This window comes from Odocoileus virginianus, chromosome 15 (genome assembly GCF_023699985.2).
Source record: "Odocoileus virginianus isolate 20LAN1187 ecotype Illinois chromosome 15, Ovbor_1.2, whole genome shotgun sequence".
Classification (NCBI taxonomy): Eukaryota; Metazoa; Chordata; class Mammalia; order Artiodactyla; family Cervidae; genus Odocoileus; species Odocoileus virginianus.
This window is the reverse complement of record NC_069688.1, coordinates 47,583,593-47,611,188: the sequence shown is the minus strand read 5'-3', so window position 1 is coordinate 47,611,188 and position 27,596 is coordinate 47,583,593. Positions and strand designations below refer to the sequence as shown.

The 27,596-nt window shown below is 36.5% G+C and overlaps 1 protein-coding gene across 1 annotated transcript in view; it reads right to left on the bottom strand.

Annotated features, from left to right (window-relative positions):
* The window catches only part of UBR5 (ubiquitin protein ligase E3 component n-recognin 5), a 144,277-nt gene that overhangs the window by 30,402 nt on the left and 86,279 nt on the right, over window positions 1-27,596 (bottom strand). Inside the window, exons 21-42 of the mRNA XM_070477316.1 lie at window positions 23,815-24,025; window positions 22,723-22,849; window positions 18,643-18,794; window positions 18,120-18,215; window positions 17,623-17,746; window positions 12,447-12,544; window positions 11,660-11,808; window positions 11,252-11,343; window positions 10,248-10,394; window positions 10,036-10,154; window positions 9,826-9,952; window positions 9,616-9,745; window positions 8,322-8,482; window positions 7,963-8,202; window positions 6,199-6,322; window positions 5,457-5,568; window positions 4,299-4,430; window positions 3,661-3,918; window positions 2,850-3,118; window positions 2,466-2,677; window positions 1,468-1,698; window positions 920-993 (exon numbers count right to left, since the gene is read on the bottom strand). Of these exons, the coding sequence (XP_070333417.1) occupies window positions 920-993; window positions 1,468-1,698; window positions 2,466-2,677; window positions 2,850-3,118; window positions 3,661-3,918; window positions 4,299-4,430; window positions 5,457-5,568; window positions 6,199-6,322; window positions 7,963-8,202; window positions 8,322-8,482; window positions 9,616-9,745; window positions 9,826-9,952; window positions 10,036-10,154; window positions 10,248-10,394; window positions 11,252-11,343; window positions 11,660-11,808; window positions 12,447-12,544; window positions 17,623-17,746; window positions 18,120-18,215; window positions 18,643-18,794; window positions 22,723-22,849; window positions 23,815-24,025 (3,385 nt within the window). The remainder of the gene's footprint in view (window positions 1-919; window positions 994-1,467; window positions 1,699-2,465; window positions 2,678-2,849; window positions 3,119-3,660; window positions 3,919-4,298; window positions 4,431-5,456; window positions 5,569-6,198; window positions 6,323-7,962; window positions 8,203-8,321; window positions 8,483-9,615; window positions 9,746-9,825; window positions 9,953-10,035; window positions 10,155-10,247; window positions 10,395-11,251; window positions 11,344-11,659; window positions 11,809-12,446; window positions 12,545-17,622; window positions 17,747-18,119; window positions 18,216-18,642; window positions 18,795-22,722; window positions 22,850-23,814; window positions 24,026-27,596) is intronic.

Genomic DNA, 27,596 nt, shown 5'->3' with positions numbered 1-27,596 from the left:
TACTGTTCCATTTTGCATTGGGTGGAGACTAGCCACATCTACCTCTTATCTCCCTGGAGATTCAGACCTGAATATAGCCCATTTCCTGAACATATTCAGGATCTGGTGCACTGATGACTTCAAAAGGAGGAGAAAATAAGGAGCTAAAATTTAAGCATTTGCTTACTTGTAAGTTCTGCTTCCTCTATAAGCAGATAAAAAGAGAAATGTCTGGGCAACTCAAGTAACCCAACAGGAAATCAGCCCACCAACACCAACTCCCATTAAAGGAATAAAACTTTTGTCAGTGCTTACAGTATGCTGTGAAAATAGCAGTGAGCTATGGCTGGGTTCTCAAAAAGTAGAAATTAAAGGATATCTGTCTTTCCCAAGGCTGAATAAAAGTAATAAAGTACAAGGTGATATTAAATAACAGGTAAGTGGGCCCCACTAGAAAAGTATTTTAATTCTACTTGAAATAATATCAGAAAACTATGAAAGTGCAGAAGGTCCCAAAATTTCTTCAATTTGGAAAATTTTCTCTTTTAATTGCATTAACTGTTAAGTTCCAATGAAATTTATGAGTTCCATTTTCCTGACACTCTCTATTTTGCAGCAATATTAACAAAAGTTCTGCTAAAATTCTATTTAAATGTATGTATTACCAACACACATAAAAGTAAACATAAAAGATGCAAAGGAGAGATACAAAATCAAAACAAAAAATATAAATTACTAAAAAGTTCATTAATTCTTATTTATGAAGTAAGTAATGCAAGAATGTATAAGGAAAAATGGACAGAAAATGCAAGAAACGGGACATAGAGAAGAAAAGAGAAATTCCCACCCAGACAGAAAATAATGAAGTTAAAAAGCTTGAAGGGGAAATACTGAGGCAGCCATTTCTTGAAGTAGGTTAGCAGATTTTCTGTACACTAACTTTGATTGGTGTCATCATCATTTTCATGTTCTGAATCTTCATTATCAATACCAAGTTCCAAGAGCTCTCGAGTCCTTAAAAAGATAAGTGAGTCATTTTACATGAGTATTTCACGCTGTATGAACAGGAGCAAAGGCGATATAAAAATCCTGAGGAGGTCAGTTCAGTACCTAACCAATGTTTATTACTGCAATATAAGTTTCAGACCCTAGGGATGGAAGACTGATCAGCCAAATGTACTACAATTACAAAACAGGCTCAAAAGAAGCAAAAGGCTAATCACATCAGGAAATAGTGAGTCCTTACACAAACTCAGAAACATGATAAACAAATCAGGACAAACTATCTCCAACATAAAGCCTAACTGGATTCTTAGATTTCATAATTTAAGTGAGGAGTGGCTATAGAGAAAGGCTGGATAGACTCAAGCCAATCTGCCCATATGAAATACTCCTGTACTATTTCTCCCTCCTCCAAAAATCACTGTACTAATAAAGATCACACTGATCAAGTATTTCTTGTATCAATTTCACAGCAGGTATGAATACCTTTTGCGTTCCAGCTGAGGTGTATCCAATGTTGTCTGCTGATTCATCGCTTTAATCCAATATATAAGTGCTTGAAAAACATATGCCACATGCTTCAGTGAGCAAACATCCAAAACTGGAAGAACATCGGAATGCTCATCATTATGAGACCTCATTAAAGACAGAGCATAATTGAGGAAGTCGCCTCGAGCAGACATCATTCCCTGACGGGCACTAAGCAATGTGGCACGTCTACAGGGATAAAAAAAAAAAACAATGTTTACAAAAAGAACACAAATGTGAAATTTACCACTGTTATAAACATGCAAAATTAGGAACTGAGACTATCCGTAATAAAAGCTAATTAAGCCTGGGCTCTACTTTAGAAATAGAATCACTGAGTATTATTTACAGTACTGTACATTTATAAAGGAAAGAAATTCCCACGTCCTTTGTATTGCCAGAAGGTACTTCTTCCCTAGAGACATGGGTTCTCAAACTTGTGTCCACCAAAATCACTTGGAAGAGTTCTGAAAACAGCTTGCTGGACCCAGCCCTATAGTGTCAGAAGAATGGGGTGGAACCCAAAATCTGTATTTCTAACAAGCTCTTAGGTGATCCTGATACTGCTCTTCTGGGAACCACACTTTGAGAATCACTGCCTAAAATGACACCGAAAGCAAAAGAAAATGAAGAGCACTAGACTTTACCCAAATTAAAAAACACGTCCTTCAGAGAATACCTCAAGAAAGTGAAAAGACAACCCACAGGACACAGTTTCTGCACATCCTCTATCTGATAAGGAACTTGTATCCAGAACATATAAAGAACTCATAAAATTGAATAACAGCTTGGATTATAGCTTGTTTTGTTTCAACTACACAACAATTTAAAAGAAGTTAACGCAAGGCATGTATTTCTTCCTTTACAACAGAGTGGGGTCTTATATAATGGCAATCAAAAAGCTCTCAATTTCTAGGCTAAAAGGTTTCTGTCTAAACAGACAAAGAATTTCATACCGTCTGCCTTCAAGGGTTCGTAAACTAGCCTCTTCTCGTGCGGTCATCCTTTCTCTTCGAGCTGAGTTCTGAGAAGCGTGGAGAGGGTGATTGGGATGTCCTGGATCACCAGCAGATGCTAATGCAGAACCATAACGTAATTGAGCTTCAGTAGAATCCATAATACTGACCATCCAGTTCCAAGTGGGAATAAGCTTTTCTTCTACATAGTTCTACAAAGACCAAACTAAAACAGTTAAAACTACCCAGATAAAGTTAAATTTGATAGAGTAATATGATATAGACATTTAAGTACTTGTAACATTCACTCCCATCATACTGGAATTTTCATAACAGATGACCAAAAAATATATTTGAATGAGTAATTTTTCAGTGGTTTCATACCTGTAAATTTACTGCATCTTGGTAAGTCAACTTCACAGCTGCTGGAATCTGAGAGTAAACTAGGTGATTATATTTAGGAATAAGGCCCATCAAGTCCGAGATTTGTCTGATGACAATGCTATAGGCCCTGGCTAAACTGCTTGCAGATGTTAAGTAGCTGCTGGCATTGCTGGCTTCCAAAGCAGCTGCTGCAGCGGCAGCACTTGTGCTGATGGTACCACTCCGGCGTAGGTTGGAAGGATCGATATAAATCAAACCCGCTGAACTTGCTATCAGGAAGGAAAAAACAACCACAATAAGTTAATGTCACTTGCTAACAGTGTTTCTCTAACACTGTACATATCTGAAGTAAAAGGTCAATTACATTAGTAAATGTGGTAAATGAGCATTTCCTTTAAGCCACTCTAATTTGGGGTGGGGAATGATGAAGGTAAGAATTATTAATACTGTAATGTTCTCAACTAGGGCAATTCTGCCACTGCCTCCCTATGCAGACACGGGCAGTGCTGTAGACATTTTTGGTTGTCACAACTGGGGACAGGAGTGCGCTCCTGGCATCTAATGAATCCAGGTCAAGGATGCTTCTAAACACCCTACAGGGCATGATTATAAATTAATTATTCAACCCAAGGTAGCAATGGTGCAGAGACTGAGAAACTCTGCTATAAGCAATAAGTAAATAATTCTGTATTTGAACTCAGCAAAACAAAGAAAAACTATTATGAAATTATTTAATCTGTTCTTTAGAGGAAAATGTGTAATTTTTAAACCTATTTAAGCACTCTCAGGAGCACCAAGTTTACAGACTTGCCTGCTGGCGTGGATGTGCTGGAAGGCGCTGTGCTAGCTGCCCGCTGGTGCTGGGTGTTGCGGACAGCCCACTGCATGGACCGAGGAGCTTGGGCAGCACCATTGGCATGTGAGCTATTTGTGGTTCTCTCCAACGGCTCATCAAGCATAAATGTCTCTTGTTCTATGTCGTCACTCTGACTACTGCTGCTATCAGAATCACTTGAGTCATTTGATTGCGAGTCATCTTCAGAAAAGAAGGCAGGAACACTGCTCGCACCTAAATTTTTAATTTTTAAACCAAAACCACTGTGAGTTTGTTGGTATTTAAAATTACAGTGTACCCTTCATTTAGGAAAATATATTAAACAGAATGCCAGACTATGTCCAATATTTCACAAAACCCATCATTGAAATACTCTGGAACTCTTCAGTGAACCTTAAAATTAATTCATTATTTAAAAACCAGAAAAGTGAAACAGAAAAAAGAAAAAAAAGAGAGTCAATGAAATAATAATCTTCTTCACTAATATCTCTAGAGAAACAAAGTTTTTAAAAAAAGGGTTAGCCACTCTTGGGAATATCATACTGAGCAGAGTTTAACCAATTCTTCACACACAACCTTAGTATAAGCAAGAAAACTGCTAGAAGGTAACATACCTGCTTCTGAGCCAGCAGTTGCTGCAGTGACAACACTTCTACGCCCACTAGCATTATCTTGGTTGCTATGGTTACTTTCACTGTCACTTTCTGTTTCAGCTGCTGCTAACAAGTCCAGCTCCATGTCACTCCCTAGCAAATATATTTAAATAACAAGAAAATAAGGTACAAACTCACTATCGATCAAGACAGGCTGATAAGACAGAATACTGTAAGGGTGGGAAAGGAGGGGAGCGGGGCAGAGAGAACTGGTAGCTACTAGAGTATGCATAACTGCTCACTTAACAGAAGAATGACCAGGTAAATCATGGTACTCAATGAACACAGACACAAAATTTGGCCTGCATAGCCTTCGGTAAAAAATATTAGGCAGCAGGACTTCAACAAGTGGATAGAGCTCGGGGTTAGGGCCACTGCTCCATTTTCATCAATTTTACATATTGGGATTCCAAGAGGGGAAGAAGGCTAATAAACATGTGTATCCTCTGTATTTCACTGTATATACACACACATCATAACATACTAAGTTATAAATTTTCAACATGTGTAGTTTACTGCATGTCAATTAAACCTCAATAAAGCTGATCCCCAGAAGTCTATCCTATGGCTATTAAGAAGAATGATGACTATGGAGCAAAAAGGCCTAAGTGAAAAAACAAAGTAAAAAATTTACACAGAATATGAAAGACACACATGGGAATGGGCACTACAGGGGAGGACTGAAAGTAAAAACACGCTGTTAGTGTCTGGGTGGGATTATGGGTTGTTTTCCCTTTCTCCAATTTTCAAATGTTATGTTAGTTATGATTATTTTGATTTTCAAAAGTCTTTTAAGAAAATATAAAGTGTAAACCAAAAGGAAAATGGAGAGATGATAAATTATTTTATACATGTAAACATATAAAAGTCTATACATTGGGTTGGCCAAAAAGCTTGCTTGGGTTTTCATAAGATGTGGAAAAGCCCAAGTGAACTTTTTGGCCAATCCAGTATTTTTATTTATGTGTGTAAAATTCTGACAGATACTACAGAATCCCCTGGCAGAAGAAGTATGCTGAACATTTCACTATACATCAAGTACTACTTCCTCTGTATTAATCTCTCTTTAAAAGCACCCGGTTTTCTCATACTGAGTAATTTTGCCAATAACCTGCATACCGTCTTCATCATGCTCATCATGCTGCCCCTCTGCCTCAGCATTTTCTTCCCCATGTTCTTCCTGTTCGTCATGGTGATCCTCTTCTCCAGCCACACCCTCCACCACCTCAACCTAAATCCAGATCTTATTTGTAGACAATCAAAGTACATAATAAACCCACATCTCTACCAGTATTCCCCCACAGCATTTAGTAACTAAAATACAAAGATCACTAACTACAGGGAACTGTAACACTAAGCAGTTTTGAAATTTTTCATTTGCTAGTAAAAATTTGGTATCAAAAATTATGCCAACATACCCCAAAGTTTATGATTACTATCCATACACAGAACCTTAAAATTAGAAATATAAAAACTGTGTGTGGAGTATGTTTTTTAAACTTCGGCAATCATAAAATTTATATAATAAATATGCAGCAGTCTCTCTACCTTCAAATACATTGCACAAAACTACTAAAACTTTCTTAACGTTGAGAATTCTTAACATTGAGAGTATCTTTTCTGTGAACCCTTAAGTAGAGTTACGTTTATTTCTAATTTCTTATTAGCCAATAAAACAAGGATTATTAACATATTTTAACATGTATAACTACAAATGAGAACATATAACAGAAGTCTAAAAGGTAGAAGCATATACATGTAACAGTGTAAGCTACCGTTAATAAAACTTCTAGTGACTACTTTCCCCTTCCCTCCCAAATAAAAGCTTCTCATGTACCACAGTTAAAACAATTAAAACCACCTCTTCCACGTCTGCTGAAACAATATCATCCTGTTCTTCATCGCGGCCGCGAACAGGCTGTGACTGGCTGATGCGCCTCTGCTGTGGGTTCCGGATGATGTAGGACGACTGCGACTGACTGGAGCTGTAAGGAAGCGGCTGATGAGCTCGCTGCGGCCACCGCCCTGACAGACAGCGCAGACCTCTTGGTGTTACTCAACGAGGTTCACAACCTGCTATTTCCAATCTGATGGAATGTTTCTTGGAAACCAACAATAATTAATCTATGGTATATCAGAAAATGTGTAGCCCCAAAGAAATCATCTTACCTGAGATTTAACTTATAAATCTCAGAATGGTTTTTATTTTTAGTAAGACATTTCAAATCTGTGTCAATGCACATACTTTTTTGAGTTCTCTCCACTGAAATCTTTCTACAGAGACAATGTTTCCTTTTCCATCTCTAAACCTTTGAATTTCCAAGGCTGTGGTACCAGCATTCACCCACTAAGGAGAGTTCCTTATTTACAAGTAACCTACTCTTTAAGAGACTTGACTAACATGACCTACTTTGCATCAGCTTATTAACCATTGACTTGCTGATGAGTGTGGGGAAAAAAATAAGTTCCGAAGTACAATTATAAAATAAATCATAATAAAAGATGGGGTGGCAAAATACTGGGTAGGCCATAAAGTTCGAATTTCTTAAAAATGTGAGTCGTGAACAGGCAAGAATGGACAGGTGTCTCCATTATAATGTTTAAGATGTTTAAGATGTCTCTTGTACACCTTAGAAACTTTGCAACTCAAAAGTGTGGCCTTGAGAGCAGCAGTATTGGCACGGTCCTATCTGCGAGTTCACAAGAAATACAGACTCTCAGGCCCCACCCAGACCTCCAGAATCAGCCTCTGCATTTTAATAAGACACCCAAGAGTTCTGCATGCATGTTAAAATTTGAGAAGCACTGCAATAAAAGACCCCAGAACATTTTAGTTGCTAAACATTCTGACTCAGCCAACTTAGAGCCTAGTTAGGTAAACTACTAAACAAACTGAAAAATTAGATTTAAGATTAATGTTGTAACTAGAATTGAATTGCTTTAGTCTTATCCTATATAACAAGGATCCCCAAACTCCAGAATCGAATGCGGGATGGTCTGAGGTGGAGCTGATGTAATAATAACAGAAATAAAGAGCACAATAAACGTACAGTGCTTGAATCATCCTCACTCCAGTCCACGGAAAAACTGTCTACCACGAAATCGGTCCCTGGTGCCACAGAGGCTAGGGACCACTACTATATAATATGAGTGCACAAAACAGTTTAAAATTCCACCATTCTGTTGTTATTTAGATTATATAATAACCTTCCCCCCTTGCCCAAGGCTTTGGACACAGAGAAAGTTAAGAAGTCTTTTCATTCTTCAGCTTGGCCTTCTAGCAGGCTATATTTAAAGGTAAGAAAAAAAAAAAAGTAACGAGGCACAGAAGCCTAAAGTAAACTTTCTTACCAGATTACTTTTTTGGTATAATAAAAAGTGCCTTTCTGAACAAACAAACAAACCAAATCGCCCTCCCCATTATGTCTATTACTTTAGGTGTACAGACATGTAGTTTTTAAAGGGCTTTTCACATGTTCCAAACAAGATAGTATCTTTACCATTTGTTAAACAAATGATCCTGTACATAACCAGAGTGCCTATGCCTCAGGTTTAGTTTAGTTTTGGTAACATCTGTGACATTTGCAGAGAAATAATCAGAATGTGTTACCAGATAGAAATTTACCTGCTAGACTGATCAGATGATGGCCGTGGTGGCAGAGGTTCCACAGAAAATAATTCCTCGCTGCCCTGCATGGCATCTATGCTGGTACTTGCCAGAGTAAAAGGGGCAGTTGGACGAGCAATACCCATTCGGACAGGAACAATCAGTGACTCTGCTACGTTGCACAGTTCTTCTACTGCGTAAGGCAGCAGTGCTTGGAATACACGTTTACATTTTCCTATTGGCTGTGGAATAAAGTTGCTAGAGCAAAAATGGAAATATAGAAATCTTTTGAATCCTTTCATATACATAATTTTATCATTATCACAAAAAAATGTGCGTAAAAAATATAAAAGCCAAAATCAAAAAGAATGCCTTACTTTTTCTTTTTAGATGAAGCCATTTCCACACTGAGAATGACAAAAACTCTTGCAACTGATCGCAAAAACCTCATCGTCACAGCAATAGCTTCTTCTCTTCGTCCCGGCGTGTACTTGTTCTGGAGTTCTTTCACTAGTGTACCTAGCAGAGTATCTAGAAGCTTTAAAACCAGTAATCCCTCTGTTAATGTTGAGACATCTTGTAAGATGTAGGCATTCATAAATAAAAAGTTCTAACATGTTTTCAATATTAACATTTCATGATAAAAATATAAAAATATATTGAATCAACACAATGTCAGTGATAAACTTTGTGCCACATGCCCACTACTATGCTTGACTTACAGTGGGTCTCAAATGTCTGATTTCTTGTTTCTAGCCTTAAACTCCTGTGTGTAACAACTAATATTTAGAAGACCAATAGCTAATATGTCTAATCAAAGGAAGAATATATTTCACTCAATATATAGGATACTTAACAAAATATGAAAGCAGACTCAGATGTTTAATGAATTCATAATCCCATCCATCTCATTTAACCATTATCATTACTTTCTAGCCTCAATTCTATACATGGTCTATCATAAAATTACTAATTAAAGAGAGCAGCCAATTTCACATCGTTTTCCCTGTTGTTTTTTAAATGGTACTTAAAATAACCTTTATTTTTTAAGTCGCTGCATTATATTTCAGTAAGCGGTTGGACTATAATTGGATGTAATATTCCTCTATCATTGGATCCATAGAGTATATCTAGTTTTTAATTTTATATTGTTTTGTGACACAATGCTTCTCTTTCTCATATTATATATAACTTTTTTAGGACAATTTCTAAGGGCAATGTTAGTTTCATGGCTCCTGATATTGCTAAGTTGTTTTCCAAAGGAGTACCAAAAGAAGGGTCACCTCATCGGTATACAAGTATGTTCTTTTTGCCATAACCTCTCCAGCAGTGGGTTTAACAGTTTATATTCTTTTCTAAATTCACAGCAAAAGGAGATACATTTTAAAAATCTGCACTGAGTTATTACTAATTTAGAACCCTGCTTCACACATTTTTATACTGTATTTTTAATACACTCTAGGATTTGTACTTAGAATGAAAAAAAGGAGCTCTCATTGATTGATTAATTTAAAACAAGAAATTTAAATCACCTCCAAAATTCCATCCCCCTTAATGTAGTATTTAATTAGCACTTACTGGTGCATGGGAGCTTGAATTAGTAAAATTATGGGAAACTACGTAACACATACCCTTTTCATGTGCTTGTAAATAACCATTCAAAAGACTTACCAAAATGTCTGCTGTACACTTGACTATAAGGCAGTGAGTGAAACAGTCCAACCGAATTGTGCCACTTTGTTGATTGAGGTACACTTGCTCCTCTGGCAAAAGATGGCCTATCCTGCTGCTGGCACTGAGACTTGAGGGGAAAGAGAATGCACTGTAACTACCTACACTAACACAGGAAACAAGTCTAAAAAACTTTCAATGGATACATACGGGTCTTTATTCTCCTGTGATCCAAACATAATCATAGATTTCAAAGCATTCCAGTCCTGCAGAACACGCTCCAAAGCAAGCTGGGCAAATCTTGGTGGCTCTAAATCATGATCAGGCATATCCGAATCTACAAAGAAAAGAAGAAATGTGGGTAAGGCAGAAATACACATCCTGATTTTCCTAGGTCTCATAAGTGTCAAATCAACTCACCTTCAGGACTGGCTGTTTTCCGGTTACGATCCTCCCTGATTCGAGGAGGTCTATACTGGCAGTGCTCTACCGTCTGCCTCGCAACTGTCTGCACTAAAAAGAGTAAGAGGTGCTCTCCTCTGCAAGACAGAGCATTGTTATGACAAAGGAGGCTACTTACCTATGCTGTGCTTTCACAACTTAATTTATGTCCTAAAAATCCCACAACTTGCCTGCTATTTGGCAGAGTGACCAAATTAGTAGCAGTGAGCAGGCGATAAAGTAGATCAAGACGAGCAGATTTCTGTCCAGCAATTAGAGTTTTACATTTACATTTCTCCCAACAATCACAATAGGCTGTCGGTGATGTCCGTTTGAGTCTAGAAAGAATTCATACACAAGTACAAACACAAAAATTTAAAAAAAAATACAAAGGTCTATATTGATATTACAGAGGCCTAACTCATTGAAACTCAAGAGAAATCTTGTTAACTTTCACATGCAGAGTGTAACTGCTAATGCAGCAGGGATTACTTCAGTGGTATAAAGTCTGTAAAGCAATACGTAAGAAGAGGTATCTTAACTGTTTTGTCCACCACCACGTAGCATCTAGCACAGTGACGGCACTTGTTAGTAAGCAATCAATAAATAAGTAGATTATCACTTTGAGATATTTAAATAAGATGAACATATTACCCAGAATTCTTTTAATAAAAATTATAAGTATCAGTACAGTATCTATAAAAAATTTCCACTTGTCCCACATACTTATTTAAAGCACAACAGATGGTTTTTACAAACCAATTCTCTATTAACTACTACATCTATAGCACAGCCATAGGTGATGTCCCTATTGAGACCTTGAGGCACTGCAAATGTTAGTGCTGGGGTATTTTCTGCTTCTTAGGTCTATGAATGTGAAAACTAACAAACTAGCCATAGCAACTCTATTGCCAGATGAAGGTTATTACATTTAGTTTAAGAAATAAACAAGGCACAGGCCAAACCATGACTCCCTTCATGCCTTCAGTGACGTCCAGCTAACAGACCACGCTACAGGGGACCTGAGACTTTGGTTGGAGAATACAGACAAAAACATTCTGTATATATATGTTTCTTAAAAGACTGATCCTAGTTACAATGTATGATCACGTATTTCTTGCATATCAGGCTATTTTAAATATGGCAGTATGAATCTAAGTAGTTTACAGCATTAAGAAACTAAAATCGCACTCACTTGCAATCATGACCTTTATGACAAACCCTTGCACATTCCGTACAACAACAGAGCGACTCCAACAAGCCACAAGTACGACACTCAAAAATATCCTAAAATTAAAAGGATATACTTTTTAAAAGAATGATATGTATATCTCAAAAGGATTATTTCTGGTATTTTCTAAATTCAATCACAACAACAGTACAGCAAAATTAATGTGCTCTGGAAACAGTCACACATGGCTATACAAATGGGAATCAAAATTACCAGAAGAGCAAAAATAATTTATATCATCCAAAAAAAGTAGTATAATTAAACATTAGACTTCCAATTCCAAAGCTAAAAGCTATAACTCCAGTGATGGTCAAAGGAAAGAAAAGAAAATCTGAAGACAGCACAAATATAGGTAAATGTAAAATAACTTACCTGGTTAATGTGCTCCGCTCCAGTCCAGGTAAAACTGCAGGTATCATTACAACATAAGACATATAAAGGAGAGTCATCGGGGTTGGTACCTGATGGGCAAACCATGCCCATGAATACATCTTCCTCCTTTTCACTTGAGGATACTTCAGCTAAGATTAAAAACACAGTAGTTCACACATTAAGAAAGAACTTAAGCACTACTCTCCTCCAATGGAAAAGTTCTAACATTTACACAGTATAAATCAGAAACTACTACATATTAATAAAATAAAACGACATACAAAGTTAACACTGCAAAGAAATCCAGTCAATTCTGGTGCAAAGTAAAGCAAACTGTAATTACATCATAACCAAACAAGATAACAATACAAATACATCAAACACCAGCCATCTAAGTGCTCAACTCTACATTATGCAGTTAAGATTCAAGTTCTAGTTCTATTTAACCAATTACAGATAATCACATAAATTATTCATAGCCACTATTTTTCAAAAGATAACTACTGAATCTTTTAAAGGCTGGATGGCAAGAACTGATATTCCTTAACGCTTTCTATTAGGTGGTAAATCCCAGTCAGAAAGAACAATAAGACATCTAGTCTGTTCTTTCCATAAAATTTTATCACCAATACCAATTAACAGGCTGACAGAATATATGCTTGAAAAAAGTACATGAATTTTATACATATATACAAAAGAATTACCTTGATAGTTTCTAATCAATTATAGAAGAGAATCTAGTCAAATTAAAAAATAAGCAACTCATTTAGAACTTTAAATTAATTACCTTTTGCAATTTTCTGGGCTGTTTCTAAAATGGTAATTGCAGCAGGATAAGCTCGGCCACTTACAGCAGACATAAATGGGGTCATACCTCTTGCATCCCTAAAATAAGAAAAATTGTATATAAAAATAGTATCAATTATTTTCCTTCTTGATATTATAAAAGAAACATATGTTCAGGATGAAACAAAAAACTAGTTATGTTTTAGTAGATAATGTCAATGCTCAAAGAAAATCATTGGTGGTATTTTCTGGTCTCATATTATCTCATTTAAGAAAGTCACTTCTGTGGAATCTCTGTGTCTCTAAACCATGCTTTCCTTTCTTGGCTTTAAGAATACAGCAAGGGTTTTGGAGTAAACTAATACTTTCTAGATGTGGGCACAGTAACAGGCTCTATCTCATACAATTTTGAGGAAGTATAAAAGAATTATTACTTCAATTCAACAGAGACTGCCTAGCAAAAAACATGTATTCAGTAAGTGTTAACTATTATTATTACTAAGAATTTCTACTTTAAAATGTACTTTAAATATTCTTCACTGAATTTCTATTCCTTCTAGACCCTTGCATTTCCCAAAAGTCAGTTTCTCAGCCATTTGTACCTCCCTCTCTTTCATTATAGAAACTACCACTTCTCTCACAATAACACAGTTCCAACATCTACACTTGCTTATTTGATAAGCCTATTTAAGATTTCCCACTGATACTTTACATTCAACATATCTAAAACTCAAATAATCTTTCTCTTCAAAGCTGCTCTCTACCTAACTTACCTATGTCACTTAACAGTATCACTGTTCCAAGTAACTTCAGACAAAAAATGTGGATTCTTCACGAAGTCTTTTACCTAAACCATGTTTTAATGCATCTTTCTTTTCCATTTTCAACAACTCTTTAGTTCAGTTTATTGCAACACACATATTAAAGGCTATAACAGACATATAAAACATACTTGACTCTCCTTCCTACTTTTGCCTATTTTAATCTCTTTTACACCACCATCTCATTACTATTCTTATAATCTCACTTTGATAATATTACAGTCTAACAAAGGCAGTTATTCAGAGCACTGAAGCCCAAAGAACAGAGACCAAAGTGGCGATTTTGATCTATTTTTTTTCAGATTCACTCGCAATTGTTCTAATTTTTCACTCTGAACTGGATGAATTATGATTTCTTAAAATACTCATACTTCTCCACGTTGTTGCTCCTTCTCCCTATTTCTCATGGTTCTACTCAAACGTAATCTTCATAAGGCTGCTTTCTGTATAATGAACACATTTCTCCCTCCTGTTACTCCAAAGTATACATATGCGTCCCTTTAGCCAGACTCAGCCAAGGAAAAAGCTCAGATAAGTAAAATCAGAATTAAAAGAGAAGTTACATCAAACAAGTAACAAAGCATCATAAGAGATTTACTATCAACAGCTATACACCAATAAAATAGACAACTTAGAAGAAATGGATAAACTGAGAGACATACAATCTCCCAAGACTGAATCAGAAAAAAAATAGAAAATATGAACACAATGATTATCAAGAATGAAACTAAAAAAAAAAAAAAAAAAAAAAGAATGAAACTGTATCACGGGACTTCCCTGGTCTAGTGGCTAAAATTCTAGATAAAATATCAGCAAGACAAATCCAGCAATACACTAAAAGGATTATATACTATGATGACGTGGCGCAGGAGTGGGGGGCACGGAGAATTTATCTTAGGACGCAAATACTGTTCAATATCCACAAATCAATCAACATAATATACTGTATTAACAAATTATAAAATAAAATGGTATGATCATCTCAGTAAAAACAGAGAAGGACTGAGACAAAATCTAACATATGATAAAACTCTCTAGAAAGTGGATATAGAGGGAATGTATCTCAATATAATAAAGGCCATATACTGACAGGCCCACAGCTAACATCATAATAAAAGGTGAAAAGCTGAAAGTATGTCCTCTCAGATCATACAAGGATACCCACACTCACCACTTTTACTCAACAAGTGTTTTAAGTCCTAGCCACAGCAGTTACACAAGAAAAAGAAAAAAAAAGTATCCAAATCAGAAAGAAGTAAAATTATTACTATTTGTAGATAATATACACTACATACAGAATATTCTGAAGATGCCACCAAAAAGCAATTAGAACAAATAAATTAATTAAGTTTCAGAAAACTAAAGTAATATGCAGAAATCTGTTGCATTTTATACACTAACCACAAACTATCAGAAAAAGAAATTATGTAAACAGTCCCACTTATGATCTCATCAAAAATAATAAACAACTTAGGAATACATCTAACCAAGGAAGTAGAAGACCTATACTTGGAAAACAGTAAGACACTGATGAAAGAAATTTAAGATGACACAAATGGAAAAATTAACCTTGCTCATGGATTGGAAGAATTAATATTACTGAAATAACCATACTATTCAAAGCAATCTACCGATTTAATGCAATCTCTATCAAAATAAACATGAAATTTTTCATAAAATAATAAAACAAAACCACGAAAGACCCCCAAACAGTCAAAGCAATCTTGAGGTGGAAAAAAAAAAACCCCACAAAGCTGGATGCATCATGTCCTCTGATTTCAAACAGTACTAACAAAGCTACAGTAATCAAATGGTATGGTACTGGCACAAAAACAGACACATTCTGTCAACTGAACAGAATAGAGGGCCCAGAAATGAACCCACACATACATGGTCAATTAATCCACGACAAAAGAGGAAAGAACATACAAAAGACAAAAGACAGTCTTTTCAATAAACAGTACTGAGAAAACTGGACAGCTAACAGCAAAAGAATCAAACTGGCCTACTTTCTCACAACATACAATAAACTCAAAAAGGATTAAAAACTTAAAATGTGTGACCTGAACTCATAAAACTCCTGAAAGGAAAAAAAAACAAAAGCAATATGCTTTGACACTGGTCTTCATTTTTTTTTTTGGCTCTGTCTCTTCAGGAAGGGAAACAGAAGCACAATCAAATAAGACCACATCAAACTAAAAAGCTCTTGCATACCAAAGGAAATCATCAACAAAAGGAAAAGGCTGCCTACTAAACGGGAGAAGACGTGTGCACATGGCATATCCAATAAGGGGTTAATATCCAAACTACAATACAACATCAAAAACACCAATCTGGTTAAAAACTAGGCAGGAGACCTGAACAGACATTATTCCAAAGGAGATATACAACAGATGTCCAAGAGACCCATGAAAAGATGTTCAAATCACTAGACATCAGGGAAATGCAAATCAAAATCAAACCATAGTAAGATATTGCCTCACACCTGTCAGAATTGCTATTTCCAAAAAGACAACCAATAATAAGTGCTGGCAAGGATGTGGAGAAAAGGGAAGCCTTGTGTGGAACAGACTCACAAATACAGAGAACAAACTGGTGGTTGCCAGAGGGGAGGGGGTTAGAGGAATGAATGAAACAGGTGAGGGAGACTGAGGTACAAACTTTCATAAACAAGTCATGAGGACCTAATGTACAGCAGAGGGAACTATAATCATTTATAGTGTAATAACTTTCTGTAGTGAGAAATGGTAACTAAACTTATGATCATTCTGTAATGTGAAATAAATATCAAGTCAGTGTGTTGTATACCTGAAACAAATACAATTTTAGGTCAATTCTACTTCACTAAGGGAAAAAAAAACAAAACTGAGTCATCTCCATGGTAAATAATATACCACATAGGAAATTGTGTTAGCAGCTCTAGAAAATTCTCCTATATTTGTAGTATAAAAAAAGCAAAAAAGGGCCAGTTGGATAATCTCTATACTTCTCACCTAAATGTCAGGCAAAAGAACACCACCTCTCCTAATACCAGCTTATTAATACATCAGTTTATTAATCTGGTGTTTTCCAGATATATATTTTCTTAGATAAGGAAAAAGTCAACCATTGTGAGGGTACTAAAATAAAGGACTAGCAAAACAGAAATTAATTGTAGAAATACAAGATGGATTAATAACAAAGAGAAAGGGAATAAGAACATACAATAACTTTTTTTTTGCTTGTTAACTGAATTTTAATTGGTTAGATGATGATATATGCTGATATACTGTTAATGTTTCTGAAATAAATGGCAAAATACAAACATACAATAACTTTTCATACAACAGCATAAGAAAATCATACAAAGATAATATACTTAAAAATGACATAAATGCAACAAAAATGACAAGTGAAATAAAAGCAGAAAGATGTGTGTTTGTGTGTATGTGTATATTTTTATCTATGCTTCAAACCACAAATTAGTAAGATGCTTCTGTAGTAATAACTGTATTTACAATCCAAAGACTTATTTTACTAATGGGTCAGCCTTCATTAAAGTAATCATAATTTCATAAATGTGGTCATTTTCATCCTAAGAGTAGTAAGGCTTAAACAGGAAAACTCCCTTGTCCTCAAATATAAAAAAAAACTCAAAACATCTTCTTGTACTTAAGTAGGAAAGGTGGCATAAGGGTCATAACTGGGAATTTCAATTCTGTAATAAAGACAGAGATCAGGTCTGGAATTCCAGCTATGCCACTCACTAGGTTTTGGGATCCTGCGCAAGTTAATTACCTCTAAGCCCATTGCTGCAAATTATCTACTCCAGACAGTTATATCTAGAATAAGAGAATTAATGCAAGTAGAATTTGGTACAGATTAATAACTATTATATAACTATTATGAGTCTGTAAAGGAAGATAAACAATCATACTAAAAGTAGAGATGTAACCTATTAATGGTTAACGAGCATTTACAACAGAATATTTACCAAGAAAGTCATACCTCTAGTGTAAAGCTTGGGGAAGAATCTGTATAATTTTTAAAGTTCTCCAGGTGACGGTGATATATACTAACTTATAGATTCAACATTTGTGGGTAACTATACCATGATCTTTTTAACAAACAAATATACACCCTGATCAAGCTAACATATAAAGATACACCCTGTATTCATTTAGTTTATCTGTATTGTATTCAGAAGGCTTTTTTCACTAAAGGGAAGTTAGTAACAGAGAACAGAATGCTAGAATGTGATAAATTATCTTAAATTCAATGAAGATAATTGTTGTTCCATATACTGCAAGAAGACTGACCTAACAGTAAAAGGAGTTAAGCTAAATCTTTATATCAAAAGTATATTAAACTTCTTACTTGGCAGAGAGCAGTTCTCGAAGATAGGGCTGCAGAACAACACTATCACATAACAATTTTAATATAAAATGAGCATTGGCCTTTCGATCCTTGGATTCTACTACAGCCGGCTCTGTGGAAGGACCTGTAATTAAGCACATCCATTTGGTAACAAAACAAGAGTATACAAAATAAGAGTGAAAGACTATTCTGGAATAACATACCAAGGATCTTTCAAATAAACCACCAGAAAAATATTCTGGTATTAGTAACAAGTTAGTAACTTCATGGCAGAAAATTTAAACACATTAACACGTTTTACAAATCTCGACTGATGAAATGCATGCACATACACACCATAACTTCACTGACATATGGAACATAAGTCAGAGAATCAGACATATTTTAAGCCAAGAAAAGTCTCCTTGAGATAAAGTGTAGATCTCTAGAAATCTATATACAAAGTGTGTATTTTATCTTCCAAATACACAGGTAGATAAAATAGTAGAGATTCTCACCTGGAATGGTGGAGGTGCTTGGTCCTTGACCGGTGCCAGTCGCTGCTGTGGTAAGAGATCCCACAGCAGGGGCCAGGATAAAATCAATGTCACCATCTTTCAGTAAACAGAACAGCAGGATGTACATCATTATAGGAAACATATCCCTACCAAGTTCATTTAACTGGCCTTAAGGCTTTTCTCTGCAAGCCAAAGGTCAAATCGGACAGATGTTTAAGTGGAAAGTTTTTTCCCAAACTATAAGAGGATTAACCCACCAGACAAATTATTGACTTAATATAATACTAATTGGTTTATCAGTATAGAAATATGTATTTCAGTAGAAGAGGGCTATCTAACAAGACTTCCTAGAATTTTAAGTTTTAACTTACAAACACCTTAAACCAAATCTTCATAGACTAGTTATAATACTCATTATGCCAATTTTTAACTATTTTAGATTTCTAAATACCCCACTGAATTGTTTCTTTTCTTTCATGACGTTATCTTTTTGTTTAACACTAAACAAAATAACAGGTCTTACCAGGATCCATTGCAGGAGGGTCAGGAACCCAACTAGGGGGAGCTATGGGGGGTGAAACTGGATCTTGGTGGTCACTGGATGAAGCGCCAGCTTCATGTCTACCCAAACCAGCTGCTCTCAATGAACGTCTCATCATTTCCCGTAATCTCAAACTAGAAGAACATGGACAAAACCAGAGCTCACTACTATGTCTAAGTGTAACAATAAGGTGCACAGAACTTCTCATCTGAGATCAAAGTTTGTTCTACAAGCAAATACTCCAGGCAGGAAAGTGACACAAATGCCCATTCTGGAATCATGAAATAAGTCAGCAGGGATAGAAATTCAACTGGGGGATCCCAGAACCGAGTTCAGCGCTTAAAACCACTGTATTAAGCTCCCACACAAACTTAAGCACAGGGAACAAAAGTTGCGGTGAAGTAAAATTAGAAATAATCTTTTATACAGTTAAGATAAATGAACAGCTGAACATTAAAACAAAAAAAATTCTGTCCCCTGTTTATCACCAGTAAGAATTAAGTTTAATATAGACATTAACAAAACATATGTATTAGCACAAAACCAATATTGTTAGCCCACTAAATCCCTTTTCTGTGATCTCAAAAGCAAGTGAACTAATATCCACACAGTAAGTAGTTTTCAAACAAAGACCAATTTAGATTTATTTTTTATACAAAAAAGTTTAACAATACAACTTTGTCCCAAGGAAATTAAAGAATAAAATTGGAGCTTATAAAATACGTTATTAGACTATTGTCTGGGCATGGATATATTTTTCTTCCTGCTATACAGAAAAAAATATGGCACAGGTGTGCACATCACTAAAAAATAATCACAAACACAAGACTTCATTGGGGAACTAGTGAACTACCTGTACAAAAATCTGTACCTCTGAATAAAAGCTTACAAAGGCTACAAAATTAATACATTAAGAACTAGCAGCAATTGAGAGAGCGCATAAGGCAAATCCCTTCACTCGGCCACGCTTTTAGAGCTTTTAAATGAATAAAAAGTAAGAATTCAGTTTTAAGGGCCAGGCCACACATCAGGGACTTCTTTCTTCTAAGCAGATTTAATCCCAAAGACATGACATTTCTGATGTGAAAAACCTAACATCTTACCACGTACACATTATATGTCTGCAAATAAGTAATTCAGAGTAATTTGTATTAATGCTTGAATTTAATCCGAGGGTATATGTGTTTCTCCAGACCAATACACTTTCAGTTTCATAAAGAAAAAAAAATTTTAAGTATTTACCAAAATTTCTTTTAGAAGCTACCTTCAGGAACATAGCTACTTTATAAGGCTTGTGTATGATAATATATCTTTCGTTAGAGTAACTTTTTTGGAAGATTCTGCAAAGTAAATTTTAATGTCTAAAAAATATGTTAGTCATTACAGTATGCACTATTAAAAAATACCTACAGTTAATTCTTTTATGGTAACAAGTCTTCTCTCTCCCAATTTAGAAATCTGAGTCCAAGAGCTCTTATAATACGGAGGGGAGCAGGGAACAGTGACTTATTTCAGTCAAGTTCACTTCCCTGTCCAAGACATCACCCACAGAGCATGGCAGTGCTACCAAAAGAGCACACGCCCGGGTGACTGTTCACACTGTGATGCTCTGACACAATTTTAATTAAGCTCAACACAGAAATTCAGTATCCTAATGTGTCTTACTCAAAACACACAGAGAGAGAGAAAGAGTCAGCAATAATTGGGAAGCAGTGCAAATCACCTGAAAATAAATGCATGTTTTGGGCTTATCAAGAAGAATGCTTACACCAGGGTCACAAACGCAATGCCTACTGGGCCTGGAAAGTAACATAAATTGAGGAAAGGACAGTTAGGTGTAAGAAGTAGGGGGTCATGGCAAACTAGAAGTGTGTGCATGCTCATCTAAAGGCATTCAAATGTTAAAGAAAAAAAAAATTTTAACATTGCATAGGCCAAACAAAACATATGGGCTATTCTCCAATCTCTAGCTTAGAGCAGATTAAGAATAAGTATGAAGATAAATTGAGACCATAGTCTCATCTTGAACTTGCAAACTCCCAACTTTGTTGTTGTGATGTAGTCAATTCAATATTAAATGAGGGGTCATTCCTTGTCATTTAAAAAAATTGTCCTTAACCTCTTTTCTTCATTAGGTCTTGGGAATATTTTTAAATACAATGCCCAGCTCCTCTTACAGATTCTTTCAAAACAAAAAAAAACAAAAAACAAAAAAAAAAGAAAATTATTCTTCAAGATGTTGTACACAATTCATGAAGATTCACCTGTATCCTCAGTGGCTGAGGACAATACTGAGGAGATACCACCTTGGCTGCTAAGATTCAGAGTTTTGACATTTCTTCGTATAGGCTTGCCTGGAGTCATCGTATTTTCTGACAATATGGAAGAATTCAAGGATGATGTAATTTCCTCTTTGTAAGCACGTTATATCCATGCTACAGAAGCCTTAGAATCCAGTCATGTTCAAACATACCACTGTGACAAAAAAGCGAAGGTCATGTGTCTTCCAGATTAATAATCTCTAGAGTACATACACCTGCAATCAGATGCATCAATCAAGCCTTCCACTAAATCTGCCCTTTGAACTCAGGCACTATTCAGTCACATAACAAAACTTCTCAGTCAAATCATCATCTGAAGGCATTTAACAGTACTCCATTCAATATTGAAACTGCATCGGTTTTGAGCTTACAGCTCATGAATCCCAGCCTGCATACTCATCAAGGGGCATCGCCTAGAAAATCCATTGTAGGCTAGAGGAGGGTTTCACTTCAATGAAGCAGAGTCTGTGGACTTCCTACTGCCCGGCGTGGATAATAAGACTCCTGTGCTTTCATCTGTTCAACCGGCAGCCCTGAGTTTGAACTGGTTAAGAGCACTGCAGTGAAATCTTCGGCAAATGCCTCAAAGGAGCTTACTCTGCAAATTATTTCTGTGAGCAACACATCACCCACTCCTGAAGCTCCTTTTAGTCTTTGCCTTCAAAATAATCCTTACATGAAAAAAAAGATGGCAGCACTGGTATTGGACCAACCATATCAGAGTCCAACTTGATTTCAACCTGTATTTTCCCTGAGGAAATGAAATACCTGAAATAATTCAGACACTAATTTCTTCATGAAGAATTTAAGTCACTTTCCATTTTAGACCAAACACTTTGTCTGCCTAGTGCAGTCCTGATAAATAAGCTGGTGATAATTTCCATTTTGCATAGTCTATATAATGTTTCTGTATGGTTTTAAATTATAATTTGGTCATCCATAAATAGTTTTTGATAAATCTCACCTCAGAATGTTTTTGAACCTGGGAAGCTCTCAGGTTGGAACCAATTTTAGAAGAATCATTTTTAAAAGGGAGAGTTGAATATAGAACAGCAAATAGGCAAAGAGAGTCTTCATTTTAAGTTGACTTTACAACATGAGCACAGTAAGCAGTGCTTTGACATTAATGATTTGTGAAGCATCCAAGAATTCTGGGTCTCATGTCTAATATAAATGTGCTTTTTCTCTTCAGGAAAAAAAAGAAACTCCTATATCCTGAATTCTTTATAGTCTTCATCTATTCAAACATCTAGTAATTTTTAATGTGTTGTAAGTTTTGTCCATCCCAGAACTCTGAAAGCCTGAAAATTTTAAATACTGAACATTCATAATATACACCAGCTTTTCTTTTCTTCCCAGATCATTAGTACATCTGAGAGACTGAACTAAATAAACAATCTGAAAATAAAAGATTGAGGCTCTTTCAATTATATTATTTGTTCTCCAACTAAAGAAAATAACTTCCTAGGAAAAAAGAATGATGAAAAATTTAAAACACATTCAAAGAATCAAGTTTAAACTACTTGTCTAAATAACCTCAAATTTTTGAAAGATCCTAGGTCCTTTCTATACCTAAATACGAGATACTGTCAAATATTTTTCCCAGACTGATATTGGAAGGAACAAAAAACAAAACAAAAGGACCCACCAATTCATGCATATGAGAGATAACAGATACATTTCTTTCTGTACTTGGATTACATTTCCATCAACTGAACTTCCCTGGTAAAAATCACATTACCTTCGGCTACTTGATGATCCAGCCCGATTACCTGGGCCATTACTTGAAACAACTGATATTGCATTTGCAATGGCCTCAACAGCAGAAAGTCTTTCTGCAAATGTGTTTCTTTCAGAGCGCTCTGCTTCTGAAACATAAGAGAAAAAATTAGGATCAATTTAAACTTCAAAAAATAACTAAGAGATTAAGTATGTACAAGCCATTAAATGCTAACTTCTGTTTTAGTGTTCTAATTCACACACTAGGGATAACAGTTTAATTTTGCCTCCTCAGAGGAATAAACACTTAAGCTAGATTGAACTATGACTTTTTTAACATGAATTATTTCCTTATTCTACCTTACTTTTCAACCCCCCAAGATAAAAAGTATTATTCACAAGTAGGCTGAAATGTAGCTCTCACTACCAAGGAAGAAAAGGCTGACATATCAGTACCTCAGTCTTAGTTTATACACTATTTATAATCCTTTAGTCAGACAATGATAATGTATAAAAAGTCAGAAACTTGCAAACCACTATTCAAAGATTTAGCTACCAGAATGTCATCAGTAGAATTCAAAATAAGGAAAACCAATATGAATTACACAATTGCACTTCAGGTTTTCAGCTTCCTCCCTTTAATCAGCCAATTAAAAACCTTATGGCAAAAAGAAAAGTTTATTTACTTTTCCAAAAATATCTAATAACTATTTTCTCCTCTACATTCTAAAAATTGGGATAAAAGTTGCCTCCATATAATTTGACTTAACTTGCTAAGTAAGTCCCATGGTAATAAAAGTCACCTACAATTATAAAACCAGTAAAGCTCTTAAGGATTCTATATATATAGTTTGTATTAAAAAAGAGAATTTAAGACAACAGAAACACACTGATGAAAAATTTACTTACTCATGTTATCTACTCATCCTATCAAAAGAACAGGCATTTTTACCTTTTGAGAATGTCACCTTCTGAAACTCCAAGATTTTACAAAGTCAAGTGAAAATACATAGACAAATTCTTTACAGTGATTTTCCTTTCTTTCAGTAATTTTTGTATTTTCAAAATTGCCCAAAATTCCTTTTAAAGATCATGTTATAGTTCTTAATCTCACCCTCTTCTTCTTTAGTTTCCTTATTGCTGGTTGGAAAGCAAACAGACACACAAGCGTGCAAAATGTTTCGATTTCCATCACATCTGTGGCTGATGAACGTCTGCAGCACCTGTAGGTTCTGCTCTAAAACCACTGCCTGCTCAAGATTCATAAGATACTGTCGACAGGCCTCGTAGTCACAGCGCAGGATGTGCTGCATCAGGGTTTGTTTCTGTGCTCAGACAAATTAGGAAAAAAACATCAATGTATTTGCATACCACAATACACATGTCAAAAATTTCACATGGCCAACACAATAATAAAATCAGCTCTGTGGAAAGTAGAGACAATTTGAGGTGACCTGGCAAAAGAAGCTGAACTTAACTTAAAGACATCCTTAAGCAGAGACAACAACTGACAGGAATGGAAGAGTGATCTGCAGAGGATCAGTAAATATTTTCAGCTTCTGCAACTAACTCAACTCAGTAACTGCAGCAAGAAATGAGTCAGATGTACAAGGTGCAAATGATGAATGGGAGGGGCTGGACTGGACCTACACATCATAGTTTGTGTGTGTGGCTGTTGCTTCAGTCAGGTATGATTCTGTGCGACTCTATGGACTGTAGCCCACCAGGCTCCTCTGTCCATGGGATTCTCCAGGCAAGAATTACTGGAGTGGGTTGCCGTTTTCTCTTCCAGGGCATCTTCCCGACCCAGGGACTGAACTCGTATCTCTTAAGTCTCCTGCATTGGCAGGTGAGTTCTTTTTTCTTTTTTCAGCGGCAACTCCTTTCCTTTATTTCTCCCCCTTGTAAAGGGCGATTTGAGTTCAGCAGCATTCCTCTCCTGTCCCCGAGTCCCCCATCAGACCAGATACTGCAGGCACCAGATCCTGGGTGGCAGGAGCCGAAGCAGCTGTTGGAATCCATTAGGTCAGCACTGAATCCACCAGAGGAGGGCAGCACCAGTCAGACCAGGCGGCAGCTGCACCCGAAGCTCGGGACGGCCCAGAGGCAGGCTTCCCAGCGAGGACAGAGGCTCAGACAACTGGCTGCTGAGCCTGGCTGGATGGAACCCCATGATGGCAGGTGAGTTCTTTTTTTTTTTTTTTCCATTTATTTTTATTAGTTGGAGGCTAATTACTTTACATCATTGCAGTGGTTTTTGTCATACATTGAAATGAATTAGCCATGGATTTACATGTATTCCCCATCCCGGGCCCCCCTCCCACCTCCCTCTCCACCCGATCCCTCTGGGTCTTCCCAGTGCACCAGGCCCGAGCACTTGTCTCATGCACCCAACCTGGGCTGGTGATCTGTTTCACCCTAGATAATATACATGTTTCAATGCTGTTCTCTTGAAACATCCCACCCTTGCCTTCTCCCAGAGTCCACAAGTCTGGGCAGGTGAGTTCTTTACCACTAGCGCCACCTAGGAGGTCCCACTAGTTTACAGAATCCTTATTTACGTCATATACAACTAGCAAACTAGAACCCTATTGATATTGTTAGCCGATTAAGCACAGGGTATACATTTCACTCCAAGCTTATTCTCACCCTCCTGTGCTCGCTAAGGTTACATCACACTATGAAAGCAAAAACCTTTACCTCCCCAGAAATCACGACAGACGCACTTCCCCAAAGGTGACAGCTAAATACACACTTCATTGTCAAAGACAAGGTAATAATGATAAACTACTTATGGATCATACCATTTTCTACCTGAGAAACAGCATGCTAGGGACTGAGTATTTGCTCCCTCTTAATTCATGCCGAAGCCTAATAATCCCCAAGGTAATGGTATCTGGAGGTAGTGCCTTTGGACAGGGATTAGGTCATGAGGGTTGAGCCTTCATGAAGGTGATCACTGATCTTAAAGGGACCTGAAGAGACCAGAGATCCCCCCTCGCACTGACTGTGTGAGAACACACGGCCATCCATGAACCAGGACAGAACACATCAGACCGCAAATCTGCCCATGCCTTGATCTTGAACTTTCCACCTTCCTGAACTATGAAAAGCAAATTTCAGCTGTTTAAGTCACTCTGACCTTAGCAGCCTAAACAAACTAAGATACAGCATTAATATATCAAAGAGTTGAAATGTACTTTTTTCAGAATGTAAACTATAGTTATAGGACACTTAATGGACTGAATGTGAAGCATTAGTTAAGGAAAACAAGAAAATTCGTTTAACTAAAATTAGGAACTGGAGTAAAGCAGGTGGGAAAAAAATATATGGAAATATAAAGGAAAGAAGAGAGATGCTTTTGAACTTGCCACCTCTTTACAAACTACCAAAAAAGCTGTTTTCAGCATGTGACACGTGTGAAACAGGCCATTTGGACTGTGGAACTAACTATGGCTCTGAAGTGACCCCGTAAATTACAAACTCCAGTTCAAGAACATGAGGTGGGCCACACAGGACTAAATTTGTCAAAATCTAGTGGCAAATATGTATTAATCAATACATTGAGAGAATATGTCAAAATCTCTCCAAAGAATAAAAAGCACAGTACATTTTGAAATAACTAAAATTAAGATATTTTGCTGCACATGGCTGTGATATCAAATGTTTTCAAACAAATCAGTCATCTGGTTAGAAGCAGCTACTCTAGAGGAGCTCTCATCTCCAACCTGCTAGACCATACAGGGGCCATTATGCTGACAGTATCAATACCACACTTACTATGTCTAAGCAAGACAGTTTATTCTGCATCACAATATGCTGTCACTTATTCTTATAACAAAAGGCAGCATGTGTGCGTGCTCAGTCGTGTCTGACTCTTTTATGAATCCACGGACTATAACCTGCCAGGCTCCTCTGTCCATGTGATTTTCCAGGCAGGAATACTGGAGTGGGATGCCATTTCCTTCTCCATTTCCTTTTCAACTCAGGGATAAAACACACGTCTCCTGTGTTTCCTGCACTGGCACATGGGTTCTTTACCTGAGTTACCTGGGAAGTCCAACAAAAGGCAGAGAGTTTGGCAAAAATTTCTTGCACGTCTACTGTGCATCAAGTCCTGGTAAATGAGGTACAAAGATAAATGACGACATACTTCATCCCTACCCCTAGGATGATGGCATGTTTTATCTTAACCATTAAGATGCTGACAAAGTCCAGGGTTCATAGAATTATTAGGCCTACAGAAGCACTTGATATAGTATAAAATGAATGGAAGAAGCTGGCTGGAAAAAAAAAGGTAACATAAACCATGTAATACATGGTGACTAACACTGAATGCAGAGCAACAAATTTTAAACATCCGCTGCAATGAACTGGAGAGACCATGCATAGCCCCCTAAAAGGAACAGATTAATGTTTTGTGATGGCCCAATGTTACCAGGTCTTCTAACTTTTAAAGAGCAACTTAAAATCTGAATTTTAAATATAAATCCTGTGACTTGGAATGTTGGCAACAAATCAAGAATTTTTAAATGATGTGAAGGCTCACTGGCCTACAGCATCACATGATATACTTGAACAACACATCCCGCTTGACACACGCTCTTGGCTTAGCTTCCAAGACAACACTCATTCTAGTTTTCTTCCAACTCCTTCTCAGTCCCTTTATACAGATTCCTCTTTACCTCTTGGCATTTAAATGCTGAGACTATTCCAATGGCTCAGTCCTTAGGTTTTTTCCTTCTCCAAGACTTTAGTAATCTCATGCAGTTTAATTCCTTTAAATATCACAGATATCCCGACAGCTCCTAAGTACACTTCTCTAGCTTGGTCCTCTCTCTCCTGGTCTTCCAACTTTCACGCCCAACTCTCTTTTCACTAACTCCTCTTAGATAC